At 42.5% G+C, this 16,195-nt stretch overlaps 1 protein-coding gene across 5 annotated transcripts in view; it reads left to right on the top strand.

Annotated features, from left to right (window-relative positions):
* The window catches only part of USO1 (USO1 vesicle transport factor), a 90,447-nt gene that overhangs the window by 54,583 nt on the left and 19,669 nt on the right, over nt 1–16,195 (top strand). For 3 of the 5 annotated variants that reach the window (XM_059722353.1, XM_059722352.1, XM_014611570.3), the window contains 5 exons: nt 2,416–2,526; nt 3,484–3,623; nt 4,208–4,389; nt 6,137–6,258; nt 13,786–13,924. In XM_059722353.1, coding sequence (XP_059578336.1) covers nt 2,416–2,526; nt 3,484–3,623; nt 4,208–4,389; nt 6,137–6,258; nt 13,786–13,924 — 694 coding nt within the window. The remainder of the gene's footprint in view (nt 1–2,415; nt 2,527–3,483; nt 3,624–4,207; nt 4,390–6,136; nt 6,259–13,785; nt 13,925–16,195) is intronic. The other 2 variants (XM_059722354.1, XM_006273715.4) reach the window with 1 other exon arrangement.

Genomic DNA, 16,195 nt, shown 5'->3' with positions numbered 1-16,195 from the left:
TGCAGCTTGATAACTTGGAGAGCAGTGTCCAGCTGGTAAGTCTGTTGTGGGGGAAGGGGCAGGGGGGAGGGAAGAAATGTGAGGGGGGGTAGATTGAGGCCCCTGCAGTGAGGAACGGGGGGCTGTGGGGTGGGCTGTGGCCATCTCAGTATTCATCGTAGCCTGCCTTCCCCCGCAGCTCCATTGCTGCCCGGCCCAGCTCCTTGCCGGGAAGAGCCCAGTGCTGCCCCTGGCCCCAGTTCACAGTGGCAGCCTGCCTTTGCCCCAGGCATGGATCTGGGGGGCCCAACAGACTTAACAGCCGGACGCTGCTCTCCAGACTGCTGAACTGGTTGCATGCATGGTGCGGCTGTGTGCATGCACCAGGCATGTATCGGTGACATTATCGGCTACATCAGCCAAAACAAGCTGATTGCCAGTAATGTCAATCTTCCTCTTATTGGTGTCAATATGATATAGATCGATGTATTGGTGTACCTCTACTTTCTGGAAATGTGTAAAATGCGAGTAGATCTGTTTTTTTGTGGGGTTTTTTTTTTTTTTTTCCTCAATGATGGTGGGGCCTCACAGCTATTCGGACATCACAACCCTGGAAGAAGCAGCTTGTTACTTCAGCATAGCTCTGCAGTGTTTGTATAGATCGGACACTTCAGTGGGACTTTTGCGCTTTTACCTAAAGCTGAGTTAATCACCTCTTGGATAAAAGCACCAAAAAAATCCCACTAAAGTGCCCAATCTATACAGATATTAAGCGAGCTGGGTCCAGCTAACGTGCTGCCTCTTCTGGGAGTGTGTTGAGTTTAAAGTGCCGCTTTTTTAACGTCTGCAAGCAGCCCTAAGTGACCCTGGTTCAGGCTGGAGGGAAGTAGCAGCAGGAGCCTTTTAGAAAAGGAGCCCTCTTACCTGCCCCCTGGCTACTGCTCTGTCTCGCTATTCCTAAAGGTGAATATGGATTTATTTTAAGGGCTTTTAAGTTCTTGTACTACTGATCTAGGCTTTAAAGTAACACTTTTTCCCATATAATGAACTGGAGTAGGGGGTAGAGAGAACTCTTCTCAAGTACAAGCTTAGGTTGCTAACATAGAACAAGGCTAAAATGCTACACAGGCTTAAACTGTCCTTTGAGGCTGACTAAATGTTATCCTTCTTGTTTGGTGTGTATGCTCCCTTTGTTGCCCTTTTGTAGATCAGAACCTTTGTATGTGCCTCATTTTGTCCTTCAGTTCCATTTTAAATCTTGATTCCTATGCCTGATATACTTTGATTTTTTTTTTTTTTTAAAGCTTTTTTTGCAGGACCTGGGGAAATTGCTTGGCTGCTGTGTGTGAGGTTTGATTTGCTCATAGAGGTGCATGCCTTCATCACATGGCATTCAAAAGCCCATTGCCATAGCCAATATGGATAGGGAAGCCAGAGGATTGTACAAAAGTTTGGATTTTATAGACCAAGAAAGTACCTGTTAAGTTAGATCAGTGTCTGTGGTTTAGTACTAGAAAAATCTTACATTTTATGTAGTGTTGGGGGTGATGTAGCCGTTTTACTTTTAAGTAGATTAAACATCAGTTTAAGGAACCAAACCACTATTATGGACATTTATTTAAACTCTAAAGTGGAGGGGTAGAGATTGTTGAGAGAGTCAGTATTATCCAAAGAAGCTCCTGGCCAGCATCCAGGGATTCAAATCCAAAATAATTGAAACTCAGACACATTTTTGTTAAAGGAAGTCTTCTGGGCAGCATTGTAGTGCATTAATGATTAATGCATGTAACCTGATATTCAGAAGTTAATTTTCAGCGTTAATAAATGGAACAAAAATATTACTTTGTGTATAACATTTCACTTGTGTTTGTTTAATTTGTCCTGTGCGTTTCTCTGCCTAAAAAGGAAGCTACCCTGCAGTACTCAGATTTTACTATCAAATAAAACTTCAATCAGTTGTAAAATATGTCGGTAGGAGATGCACATTATATGGGCTGAAAATGAAGATGGCTATATTGCTCTGCTTCTTTAAGCATTTGCAACTCGGTTGTGATAATTGAGTACATTTTGTTCAGAGTTGTTTGTTCTTCCTCAATTTTTTGCATCTTTTTTACACTTGTAACAATATTGTTATCCAAGTACTAATTGCTGACTAATTTTGTCATGATTTTATTCAGCTGCTAATTTGTATGATTTTATTCAGCTGCTAAATTGTCATATTTGACATTAGTCTTGCTTTGACATGCACTGAAGGTTGCTAGAAATATGTGTATGACTTTAATGGAAAAAATTAAGTACTAAACTAGGTTCAGTATTACTAGTGAGTGTATTTTTTTTTATATTGAAAGTAGATGAGTCTTGAGAGAAATATAACTTTGATTATATGTAATATTGTGTAATAAATGGAGAAATGAATGTCATTTTTTTCCACTACAGGGAAGCAAGGTGCAGACAAGAGTTGGATTACTAATGTTGCTTTGTACCTGGTTAAGCAGCTGTCCAATAGCTGTCACACATTTTCTTCACAACCCAGCTAATATTCCATTTGTATCCTTTGTTTACGAAACAGTTTTGTTCTGAAAAAGCTTTAAATTTGCAACATAAAAACTGTATGATGACATAGGTAAGTTTGCAGGAATACTGGAAGATCATGAATTTAGGGTGCAAAAATGTTGCTTCTTTAGTGTTGAACAGACTCTGACTAAAGCATAGCCAGAAGCTGTTAACTTTAAACCACTGCATATAAATCTATAGGGAAAACTGAAGTGGCACTTAGTTCACAGGAGTGGCCTTGCTGTAACTCCTTTTGCCTGATTTTTATCCTGTGATAAAGGAAAAGTGAACTGGGACAGCTTCCTTTTGAATGAAATGGGGCAAACTCCCAGTTTAGCATTTGCTTAAGGCAGGATTAGGGCGGGCAGATGGACAGTTACTGTATGTCAGATGCTCTCTGGTAACTTCCAGTCTGCTTTAAATTCAATGTAATTATATTCATCCCAACCCAATGTAAGAGTAGGCAGCTATTGGCAAAATTGCCCCTAAAAATATTCTCCCAGCTTAGCATGTCTTGTAGCAGATCAGCTCATTGGTGTTTTGACGCTATTGCCCTTGTTTGTAATATCACAGAATTGGAAAATATCTCCTGATTTTGTTGAATTGTAATGAAATATTTTCTTCAGCTGATAGCATAATTTACTGTCCAGTCAACAGTAGATGGATGCTATCTTAAGAAAACTTGCAGAATAAATGTGTGCAAGAAATATTTTGGAAAAAAACAATTCCATTAATTGAAATTTCAAAGGCTTATCCAGATATTGAACTTTAAATGGAAATATGCATAAATTGTACACTAGCTATGATGTAGTATATTAATGTTATCAAATTTTTAGTTCATAAAGGATTTTGTGTTTTACATTTTGATTTGAAGCTTCAATAGCAAATTGAATCTAAAGATGATCTATTGTAAGGGTATGTTGTTTGTATTTTATTTAATGAAATGGTCAGACACCCTTATCAAGAATTCAGCTCACAGGACAGATAGCTGAAAACCTTGGAGAAGAAGAACATTTAGTCCAAGGCCTGTCCGCTCTTCTGCTGGGTATTTCCATTTACTACAATGACAATTCCTTGGAAAACTATAGCAAGTAAGTGTATTGTAGTCGTAACCTGAGACTTGAGGTAAAATTTACGTAGGCAACTGATTGGTTCCTAAATGAATATATTAAAAATCATTTGTAAATGAGGAATAGTACAGTTTGGATGCAAGATATTCTAATTTAACACTGTTCACTTTTAATATAACCTGTAGAGGTAGAAATTCAGGTGGCTGGAAAATACCAGAGGGTTTTGCCATTCTGATCAGCTGGAAAGCTGGGTATTCCCTGAAGTTATAAGTACAGTCCTTCTGAAGTACAAACTGTTAGGCTCATCTTGCCAAGAATTATTGTAGATATTATTCCTTCATATCTCCTGTTGGATGGGCCTTTTCACCTGTGAAATCTTGTCCTATGAAGAACAGACAATGGCAGGCTGAAAATAACCCTTTCCAGTGCTAAGAAAAGCCCTTTACTTCATAGGAAGAAGGGGAATTTGTTACAGATAATTCAGACTGGCAAAAAATATAATTTGGTTCAGAGATAAATGAAAGATGGGTTTTCAGCTTCTCTTTTTTTTATTTGGTTTTTCATAAAATTCAATGGTAATGTTTTTTGTTTTGTTTTTATTCTAGAGAGAAACTAAAGCAACTGATAGAAAAGAGGATTGGCAAGGAGAATTTCACTGAGAAACTAGGCTTCATTAGTAAACATGAACTGTATTCCAGAGCTGGTCAGAAGCCTCAGCCTAGTTTTTCTAGCCCAGATCACATGATGTTTGATCATGAATTTACTAAACTGGTAAAGGAACTGGAGGGTGAGACATGTTAAGCTCATTATTTTTACTTTGTTATTTTTGGATGCTGCTAAACTACTACATGCCCTGAGTTAAGTCTTTTTAAATATCCTTCACTTAAAACTTCAAGTTTGATCACACTGTTAGCAACTTGTTACAACAGCAAGGTGGAATAGCCTGACTTGGGTCCTGCTTGGGCCAGTGCTAGGACTCGGCCAGGGTTGCTGCTTGTTGCCTGGCTACAGCCATAGGTTGCTGACCCATGTAAGCAACATGAAAAATGTGCCAGAATCTTGGGCAGGGATTATGATACATGTAGCTTGCAGGTCAGATTTTCAGCTAGAATCATAATAAAGTAGGGCTGGAAGGGACCTTTGGAGTTCAATAATCAAGCCCCCTGCCTGAGGTGGATCATTCGTATCTAGGCCATCCTATGCAAGTTCTTGTCTAACCTGTTAGTAAAACAACATAGACACAGTCACAGCCACTAGGTATAACACCCTTACATGGCACAAATAAAGTTGGAGGGAAGATGGATGGGGAAGAGAAGATGACAAGGGTGGCCAGTGTTTTGATGTTGTAAAAGTTGCTAAAATGCACTTGAGAGATCCAAGAAAGAGGGCAAGTCTTCCTCCCCCCCACCACTCCTTCCCCAATTACAGAGGAAGACAAAACCCCAGTCTACCAGTCTGGCCAGTGGTTCAGGGATCCAATTAGAACAGGGGCGGGCAAAATGCAGCCTGTGGGCTGGATGTGGCCCACCAAGCCATTGTATCCAGCCTGCGGGTCCCCTAAAAAATTTAGAAAATTAATATATATCTGCCCTGGTCTGCCTGTCATGCGGCCCTTGGCTTGCCAAAACGCAGTAAGCGGCCCTCTGCCCAAAATAATTGCCTGCCCTTGAATTAGAGTATTGGGGGTGGGGGGCGTTTAACATCATCTGGCCTCATAAGACTGTTAAATGGACAACTGACTGTTCTCCATAAAAGAAGGCTCTCACTATTAGCAGTGATAGTCAATTAGCTTGTTTTTTGTATGGTACCATGAAGTTTATTTCTGAAGACAGCAACCAGAAAGCCATCTTTCCTAGCGATTTACTGTGCATTATTTATCCTTACAAATTATGTGTGAGAAAATGGAGTTTGTGCTGTCTTTGACTGCTTATATGGAATAAAGGAGATCTAAAAACCATATTTGGGTACATTTTACACTAAGAAAATTATGGTAGGGATTAAAAAAAAGCCTTCAAACTTCTTTAGCTTCTTGTGAAAGGGGTAGGGAGGTTGTCACTCAGCCAACTTCCCAGTTGGTAATACTAGTTGAATTAAATAGGTATTGGGGGAAATAGTACTGATTTATTCCTAAAGAATTATTTTTTTTAGTAGGCATAAAAATAACTAATCAGGTTTCATTTGCATGGATTTACAGCACTTCCCAGCCTTCTAGCTATCCATATATGTTGTCAGGAAAGGATATGTTAGTGAATATCTTAATGCAGACAGAACATACATTTGTCAAGAAAAGGGGTAGATAGCAGTATCCTTTAAGACTCATCATAAAGTAGAAAAAAGCTCAAGTGTTCTTATGTCAGTTTGTAAAAACTTCCTTGATTTCTTCATTTTAAATAAGTATAAGTGACTAAGAACTTGAAAAAACAGAAGCTGTCTCTTTCCAACAAAGTAATGATTTAAATTGAGGCTGTGGGAATGTTAAAAGAACAGAAAATGTGCAGACTGTTCTGAATAACAAATACTCAGTTTTTTGACAGGTGTCATAACAAAGGCTATTTACAAGTCTAGTGAAGAAGACAAAAAGGAAGAGGAAGTGAAGAAGACATTGGAACAGCATGACAACATTGTGACTCATTATAAACAAGTTATTAGAGAGCAGGTAAATATAGGTTTATTTAAATTACCAAAGATCTGGGTTTTCCGTTTGCTGCAGAAAAATGCAGATTTTCTCCTTTTAAAAGAGCTGCTTGGGGGGCGGTGTGTGGAAGGAGGGCGATCACAGGCAGGGGACACCATGTGCACACATGCATGTAGCAGTCAGGCAGCATGGAGAGCAGCTCCCTCTAGGTAAGTCTAAGGGGGGGACGACACACAGATTAAGGCCTCCACAGTCAGGAAGGAATAGGGCGGGGCTGGGGCAGGAATTCAGGGCCCAGCTGGGGGAGCAGGATGGAGCCATGGGCAACTCATCCAGGGGGCTGTCTGCTTATGTTGCCTGCAGTCGCAGGGAGGGAGGCATGGGGGGGTGGATGCAGGTTGTCTTCTGTGGGTTCAGGGCTCCCTGCCCTGCTGCCCTTCCTCGGGGGGTCTCCACAGTCCAGCGGGCAGGACCTGGCACAGGAGAGTAGAGGGGGTCGGGCAGGCTTGGTGCCACAGTTCTAAGTCCCATGCTGGCTGCGCCTCCATGGCAAGGAGTTCCTTGCTTGCCCAGCAGCAGCGGGGAGCACAGCTCCATGCTGCCACCACTGCTGCCACATGGATAGGGGGTCCTGCCTGCTGGACTGCAGAGGCCCTAGTAGGTGGGGGGCAGCAGGGCAGGGAGCCTCTGGGCAGCCACATTCTCCATTTTCCCTCCCCGCCCCCACCTTACCCTCCCCCCCCCCCCCCCAAAAAAAAAAAAATGGGCTTTGCTCTGGTTGTGCTGCCTGTGGGCAGGGGTGGGGGTAGGGGCACACTGCACTCCACTTTGGCCATAGCAGCTGCTGCTGCCTCCTGCAGGTGGCAGCCAGGACTGGGGGTGCAGGGGCAGCATGCTGCGGGCCTGGCTATGATAAAGTCAATGCCAAAATATATAGGTATTTAAAATGTATCTTATTATAATGATTACGGCACTGTTAGGCTTCCAAATTGCTTTAAAATTGTAAATATATAAATAGAACATTGTGTTCAGTGGATACCTGTACAGTGATGATTCATTTTCATCATGGGAAAATGTGGATTTTTGGGGGATTTTAATCAAAGTATTTGCAACTTTTAAACAGAGATAATCAGGGTCCTTCTATATTACACTTATGCAGTTGGGGAGGTGATATTAACTCAGTTTTGGGGTCTCTGGAATATAATTTCTAACTAGCCATTCCAAAATGTAAAAGATTCCTGAGGAAACAAAAGGATTTTAAAAAAATGTTTTGACCAAAAATTCCTGACTAAATAGTGGTGCTGAGAGAGCTTAATTGTTCCTTTTTATCTTTTTCCCTTTCAAAATGTTGCTTTCTCAGAGCAGTAGTATAGACTTGCAGAATCCACCATCCTTTCCTTAAATATTATGTTTCATTTAGTTCTTTGCTATGGACTCAAACCTCAGAAGGTATGGGTGGCCAAAGCAGAAATCAGAAATGGATTTGTCGATCAAGAACAGCGGACCAAAGAATGGTATTGAGGGAGTCTGTAACCCAAAATTGTTTGGATTTCTAATATATTTTCTACAGTCGTTTTTATAAATCTAATTTAATTGATTTTTATAGCTTGGACAGAAGCTTAAGTGCGAATTGTTAAGTAACACCATCTTATGAAGCTGATAGGAAACTGAAGCAGGAGTTGATTGGGATGTAGTTGCTTTGAGCTAAATGAAATAAAATAGTGCCATGATCATAGAATCATGGTTGCTAGGGACTTCAGGGATCATTTGTTCCAGCCCCTGCACAAATGCAGGGTATGTTATTGTTATATTATCCTAGATAAATATCTATTCAGCCTCTAGAAAACCGCCAGTGAAGGAGATTCCACAACTTTCCTGGGCAACTTGTTCCATTCTCTTGCTCCTCTGACAGTAAAGCTGTATTGCCCATGCCTCCTCCCCTTCATGGTATAATCTTAATCTGTTTTGCTGCAGTGTTCTCGGCATCACTCCATTACTGTTCTCAGTGGCAGGTGGTTGGGCTTGTATCATTGCTTTAAAAAAATAAATAACAAAACTTGATTTAAATGGCTTCCTTCTGTCTGCCCTTAACAAAAATAAAAATTGCTGCTTGTACTTGAGAAACACAAGTAGCAGGAGCTGGAACTGAGAAACTAGTAGCAAAACACCTTAAAATGCACCGGCTTCATTCAGATAAACCTTGAAGGAACATCTTTATGTGGTGGGAACAGTCTCTTTTTAAAGCATGTTCCTTCCTACTTCTAAAGAAATTTTTAATTTTAAACGATCTGTTCTTTGTTATTTTTCTACCTAGGACATTTTGATTATGCTGACACTTAAAGCTTGCAGCATAGTATGTATAAAGCATCCATGAAATACATAACGGGCCATACTGTTCATCCTTAGTTTTGCATGCATTCAGGTGTGGGTTGATGGGTAGCAGTCCATGGAATTCTCTGTCAAATATAAAACAGCTCTGTAGGTGAGGCTTATGGCCTTTACTTTTAAATGCTTTGTTGTCTGCAGTGCTGTTTTAACATTTGAGATGCAAAGTTGAGTGCTCAGAAATTTTGGCATGCCAGAAATAAGTTGGTCTGTGAAACCAGAAATTGTGTCCATTTTGTGCTTCCATTATGGCACCTTTTAAATGACTACATGCCATTCAGTGTCGTTCAGTGCTCAGAATGGCTGGCATTCACTGAGCAACAGGAGCCCTGTGGCAGAGGTAGGAATAGAATTCAGTTCTCTTAGGGATTCAGCTCAAGCTCCTTGGCCACTGGGCCATCCTTTCTTTTCTGTTCTACAGTAATGGTAGTAGCAATATCCAGCTTCAGTCTTCCTCAGCAAATGAGACGAGTACTACAACAATATTTGTACATATTCATCCCCAAAGTAGATCCATTTTGTGCACTGAGACAAGTTGCTTTGGAAAAATTGTGAGAGATCAGGTACTGAAGACAGTATAATTAAAAAAGAAAACCCAAACCAAATCCCTTTGTAGATGTAGGTTATTAACACAACCACATAATCATACCTGGGGTATTATGATCCCAGAACTCATTCCTGCCCAGGGCAGGGGGTCAGACTTGATGATCTGTTCAGGTCCCTTCCGACCCTACAGAACTAGCACTGATCCCAATACATATCCCCAGGGGGGCTGCTTTTTTACTTCTAAATGAGATACAATTGCACAGACTTCCTTTCTATAAAGAACTGCACATTTCTGAGGTTGATTTACAGACAGAACTACGAAACCTCTCACCCTCTTTTCTCCACCCACCCATCCACCCCTAAAAACCCATTTTGGGCGATAAACTCTGATAATGTACACACATGTTTCAATGACTTTCTTGCTCACTGTATGTTAGGTTTTGCTTGGGAGAAGGACAGGACTGCATCTCATTCTATCTTCTCATTTTTAAGAGACTTATTATAGCAGGTTGGGGGTTTGCTTAGCTCAGTATTTCATTGCTTGCGGTCCTTGTCTCTGCCTCCCTGGGGCAAACTACCCCCTGGCGAGAATCAACATATAGCAGTGTAAACAAACAGGTGGCATGTGGTCTTTTCCCAGACCAACAAGGGTGCTTTGGCTTGCAAGTGCCCAGGCTCGGGTCTGCCACCACCAGCTCGCATTCTTTTATCTCCATCAGTTTCAATCCAGCAAGTCCCAATCTCTCTGTAAACTCAGTCTCTCAGCAGCTTTCTGGGTTTCTTCACAGTGTATCAGACCCATGGAGAGCTCCCTCACTCAGGCTTCCATCCCCACTCCATGGCCTCCCTGTCTCTCCCCTGGGCTCTCTCTGGGAGCCTTTTAACTCCCACGGAGCAAGCTAATTATCTTTGTCAGCAGGCTCAGTCCTCCAGAGCAGGCTTGCAGATGCAGCTCCTGCTATGCAGCCTCCTATACTTCTCTCCACATTGCAGCATTAGCAGGCACTTTTCTTTTATAGTCCTCTTGTGTTGGATAGTTGTACCAGGACAACAAGTCCTCATGCCTGTCTTTTAGTGAATAAGATAGCTTTTCCATAGGAAATATGTACTATATTCTCTTTTTCCATTCTCCCTCATTTGGTGGGGTTGCCTATCTCCATTCTCTAGTTATCATGTTTACAACTGCTGAAATGAGATGGATGCATAAAGATTTGTAGTAATCCACAGCTGGAAACTTTGGAAATAACCCGAGAAGGAACATTTTGGGTGCAAGGGCGAATTACCTGCCAGTTTACTGTGTATATATTTTTTCCTTACAGACACTTGGCTTGAGCGCTATAAAAAACGATTGCAGCGACATTAAATGTGGTGCTATAAAACATGCTGCAACCGAAGTTCCTGTTGTGCTGCAGAAATATTTCTATAGCACTGGTGCCATTTTTGCAGTTTTATTGGGGGCATGAATGTCTGTTCCCTCAACTTTTATACCAGTACAGAGGTGTTTATATCACTACAAATAAAACACCTGCCCAGGGCCCTTATTTTCTCACTCTTCTGTTTCTGCTTCGTCCCCACCTAGGCTTCTTCTCCAGGTCGCCTGCTGTTAGTTGTCCAGCCAGTTGCTTTTTGTCAGTCTCTTTAACCAGTGCCAGTATGCTCCCACCCCTTGACCCTAGCCTTCCTATGCATTTAAATATCTGACTCCCGCTCTATTCTTCTGCCTCTTCCACTGCAAGGGTATGAACAGATTCAATGCTTGAAGTGTTCCAAAGGTAACTGAAGGAAGTGGGTACTATTTAGAAGCACTTCAAAATAAATTTCTCCTGTAACATATAAATGCTCTACATAGGACAGTAAGGGATCCCTGGGTCCTCCAGCATCCTCCAGTAATCTGCTTTGTGCCCCTCATGGCAGGAAATGTGGGGCACTCAATGACTGCTTTCCTGTCTGCTCTACCCCTGCACTGGAGCATCTCTTCCATCAGTACCTCAAAGACCCCAAAACCAAGATTCCTGCATTTCAGTCCCCAGTCCCTATATACATTTCTCCCTGTCTGGTCTTCTGCTTCCAGTGGGGAATCCTCCTGTTTCTGATGTTGGGGTCTCTAGTCTCTCAGTTCTGGTAGGGAGTTGCTCATTGATGTTGGCTCCACTTCTATCCCTGTCCACTTCTGTCCCCTTCTCCCTCCTGAGGTGAGGATGGGGTTAGGGGGTAAGCAGAGCAGACTCTTAGCTTTACTCTCCAGTGGTCTGGGGCCAGGGGAGCAGTGCTGCAGTGCTGGCTGGAGAGGGCATGCAGCCATGGAAATTTATGAAGTGCTGCAGATGGAGGGGTTGAGGGGAGTCAGTGCAGCAGGGGAATGTACATCTGTCTGTAGCTCAAGTGCTCCATTTTGGAAGCACTTAAAATGTCTGTCCCTATCACAAATCTCTCTGCCTAGACAGTTCTAGTTGCAATCTCCCTTGCCTTCCCCTTTGTCCTAATCTGGTCCCCTCATTCTCTGCAAGGTGTGGCTTTCCCCTCATTGTGCAGATGGGCATTGAAAATACAGCAAAGACAGGTTTGCTAGGACCAGGACCTGCTGTGGCCTGCATCAGCCTGGTGCTGTGAGACAGGCTCAGGTGATCCACCTGGCATCTGATGCCCCCTAGCAGTCAGATCTGCCTGCCCATGCTCCCCAGCCTCCCCTTATGTCCTATCTTGCCTGCCATGATTTGACTTTTAACTGGGAAGACTGCCTCCTGGCCTTTCCTCTGTATGCTGTCCTTGAGGTTCCTCTGTCCCAAACTTTGGGGTGGGTTTCCCATTCTAAAACAGTCCCAGTTGTGCCTTTGGGGCAATAATTGTGACCTCCAGCCACCCCCATAGTCATGCCCATATCTTGCAGATGTCAGTCAGTGTTTTGTGGTCTGGTGGGAGGGTCGAGCCCTGGGCCTGATTCTGCACTTAGTCCCTCAAGCCTTGAACCTTTGTTGGGACTTCTGCCTTCCTGACTTCAAACTCTTTCCTCTAGCTGGACCCCCAGAGCCAAAGTCTACTGTCCCAGACCTCAGCTTCTGAGCCCCTGCCCTTTCTTGCCCTCTTGAGCTCTAGGGCCTCTGGCTCTGATCTCATGTGGCAGCCCTTAGGGGGTCTGGCCTTGGCTGGACAGCTTGTATGTTGCTTGGTCTCTGACCCTGGCTGGGCAGCTCTATGTTGGGTACCTCCCAGGCACCCCCTGTGGGCTCCTTTCTATCTCTGTTAACCAAACTTAAGTATAACAAAAATGTAAACAAATTGCTTCCACAAAAGTTCTTCCCCACTCTGGGTCAATACCCCACTGCAAGCTATACTCCCCCCCTTAGCTGTCTTGGTCTTGCTCTCATGGGTAACATGAGTGTTCCTGGACCTGTTTCCAGCAGCCGGCTTTCCTGGCGGGCTCCTCGCCCTAAAGTATGCAGTACCAGATTGCCTGCTGCAGCTCAGGCCCTATGCTTATATGCCTTGAAGCTCTGCCCCCTTGCTGTCCTGTGGCTCCCCAGCCACATGCAGGAGTTTCCCCTTTTACTTAAGGATAAGCCTGTGCTCCTGCTGATGCAGCCCCAAACAGCCAGTTTAGCCTGCTGCAGAAAGTAACAGGAACCTCTGGCTCTATTTTACATGCTAATTTCAAAGATAGTCCTTTCCAGTTCTGGACTAGAATGTGCCCAGTGCTGATGGCAAGCTTCCTGTGGAGCTCTAGTAATTATTTTTCCCAAGGTTTTATAATTTTGTCAGATTTGGGCATATATTCACAGAGATGGTAAAACACTACCCTCTGTCACATTTTTATGCATGGAGATGCTAGAACTTATTCTCTGAGGCTTAACATGAACAAAATAATGCATTGTTATTTCTGTCCCTAGCTTTGTTTTCTGAAAAGACCAGACCATTTTAGACAAAATTTTCCATAGTTCAGTGGAGGTTTTTCAGGTTGAAACTTAAAGTTGCTAAAAAGGTATAAGCAATGAAAGCAAAGTCATCCTATAGAAATGTAAGGTTGGAAGGGCCTGAAGGGTCATGTTGTCTGGGGATGGTGAATCCATGTCATGGGTACTATAAATGGCAAATGCAACCTCAGTGTGTGGTATGTGTGAGATCAGGGAGGCGACAGGCAAAGGAGCAAAGCAGCAAATTAGTCAGGGAGCACAGAGAAAGAAGCTGGAAAGCAGAACACAGCATATCACACTGGGAGCGGAAGAAGCAGGAGATTGGACAGTGGAAGGAGACTGGCATGGCACTTCGGGAGGGTGTGGGGCTAATTTGTGGTACTCCTGCCAAAAAGGTTGGCCCCCACTGATCTGGTCCAGTTCCTTGCACAGCTACAGGATGTGCTGCTTAAATCATCCCAGTCAGATGCATGATGGAAAGTGCTGGGGAATCTTAATAGGCATTGGTTCTTGTTTTGGAAGTATTTGTCTTCCAGCGTGTACTTGTAAGCAGTCCAGAAGATGTTGGGGAAAAATAACTTAAAGGTTTGGTAAATGTCAATTCCAGTGCATCAGTTTTATTGCTTTATGACACTTTTCCTACTCCTAAACAATTTTCCACAAGTAATTAAACAGAACTATAATTTTTTTTATTATTATTCTTTCACAGGATCAGCAGCTTGAAGAATTAAAGCAACAAGTTAATTCCTTAAAATCTCAAAATGAACAGCTTCAGGCAACACTTACACAGCAAGTCTCACAGATCCAGCAGCACAAGGACCAGTATAATCTCCTTAAAGTACAGCTAGGTATACGTCAGAAAAAATCTAAATCTCTCATTGTTCTGTACCACCTGCTGAAGGCCCTGTGTTGTTCACTGTAAGCGACCTACTTTTTTGCAGCAAATAATCTTTTCCAATTTCAACAACACGTTGCTTTAAATTCTAGAATTTATGAGATGTCACAAAAATTTGTGGGAAAAATGTTTGTTTGTTTTCTTAAGCATTAAAAAAACCTGCTAGAAAATTATTTCTTCCATTATATAATGTGTTACTTTTACATAAAATGTCAACATTTAATTTGCTTTCTTTTGCCTCAAAACTTCCAGTTATTGGAGATAGATTTTTTTCATAAGACAAGTTTGTAAGTGTATTAGTAAAAAAGAAATGTGGAATTTTTGCCTATTGGCACACACTTGAGAGCTGGAAAGAGTCAGAAAGAAATTTGAGGCTTTAAGTGCGCTCTAGCCTGTGATTTAGGTACCAGTACCCATGAAGAAACATGGATAGTGAGTATAGCCTAGCCTGTCATTCAGATAAATTCTGGCCTCTAGGATAACTAGGGGGCCCATTTCCTGCTCCATTGTCCTCCTTACTGCCATATCTAAAAGAGGAAAGAGCCCTACAAAGCAGCATATACCATCACTCCAATTGGAAAGAGCCCCTATGGTGCACAGGCTGGGCTGCAAGGAGCTCATCACACTCTACCTAGGATCCCTCATTGCTGTGTCCTTTGGTACATGCAGGAGTTGCTGGTAGGTCTCAAATATCTGAAGGGCTGCCATAGAGGGAAAACATCTTTTCTCTCTTTCTGCAGAGAGCAGAATACAGAACAGTGGCTTGAAGTTGCAGCAAAATAAATTTAAAATGGATATCAGGAGGTTTTTTTCCCTTCCTTCAGAAGCATTGTGTTTTGGCTGCAGCCAAAGGCTGGGGAATTTGGCTGGGGTGTGCCAGTGCTCCTCCTAAGACTAAAACCCAGAAGTTCCTGGCTAGAGGGTCACACAGAATCAGACCAGTTGCCGTATTTGGGTTCAGGAAGTAATTCTACCCTGTGGTCAACTATGTATGGACTAGAGGTTTTTTCCTTTCCTCTGTAGCAAGGAGCATGCACACCTGCTTCCTTGAATCTCAAGCATATTTTAACCCTTGCAGCAGTAGAACACTGGCCACCATTGTCCCCCTTATTTATGTACGGCATGTGTGGATGTTATGCTTTCTGATTGTCAGGGTTGACTGTAGTTTTAATAGGTCAGATAAGGGCTTGTGTAGGATGGTGTGGGTAAGGATGATCCTGCCTTTAGCAGGGGTTAGACTAGATGACGTCTGAAGGTCCCGTCAAGCCCTTTTTTTTCTATGATTATATGTTCTTTGGGCGTTTTGTCTGCTATAGAAGCTCCTTTCTCTGATTGGAGAAAATAAAATAACCAAAATAACCTATCTGCCAAGGTTTCAGACATAGAGACTTTGCTGTCTGAGTTGAAGCTTGGAGGGGGTGCATGGAGGGAGGGTGGATGGAGGCTCGGGTTCTCCTCATTGGGGAGATTTAATATTTGACAGGTACTCAAGGGTGTCAGGAGATTTTAGTGCTTGCCCTGCAGAGGGGTATGCACTTAGTTACATGGTAAAAGCACTTTGGTCTTGCAATGTGTGCTTTTGAAATGGAGACCATTTATGCGACATTGATTCACGTTCTGGGTTTAGGTCTAAGTGAATGATTCTCTTTTCCCAATAGAATGAACTGATACTGGAAAATTGCTTTCTGCATTGAATATTTGATGGGATCTAGACTTCCATCTCCTGCCAGATGCTTGGACTCTTGACTCCTTCATTGAATGACCAAGGACCTAAGAACTGCTATTTACTTGGTTAGAACATAGGTCCATCTTGCCCAGTATCCTGTGTCGCACAGTGGATGCTGAAGGGGAGAGTGAACATGTATGATCAGGGTTTTTTCCACTGTTCCTCTCCTACTTGCAGCCTCTAGCATTTAATGTCTAGAAAGTTCTGATAGAGAAGCTGTACCCCAAACTCCCATCCTCAATAGCTACTGATGCCCCGTTCCTTCAAAAATTTGTCCAATCCCTTTTTGAATCTGGCTACACTGTCTGCTTCAACAACATCTTGTGGCAATGAGTTCCACACTTCAATTACACAGTGTGAAAAAAAACTGCCTTTTAGTTTTAAACTTACTGTCTACTAGTTTCATTTTGTGAGTCCTAGTTGTTGTCTTGTGAGAGTTAGTAAATGATAAATTCCTATTTACTCTCACTTCATCATTTAGTATTTTATAAACCCTTA

This window comes from Alligator mississippiensis, chromosome 2, assembly GCF_030867095.1.
Source record: "Alligator mississippiensis isolate rAllMis1 chromosome 2, rAllMis1, whole genome shotgun sequence".
NCBI classification, from domain to species: Eukaryota; Metazoa; Chordata; order Crocodylia; family Alligatoridae; genus Alligator; species Alligator mississippiensis.
The sequence above is the reverse complement of the archived record's forward strand: the minus strand, read 5'-3'. Positions and strand labels throughout refer to the sequence as shown.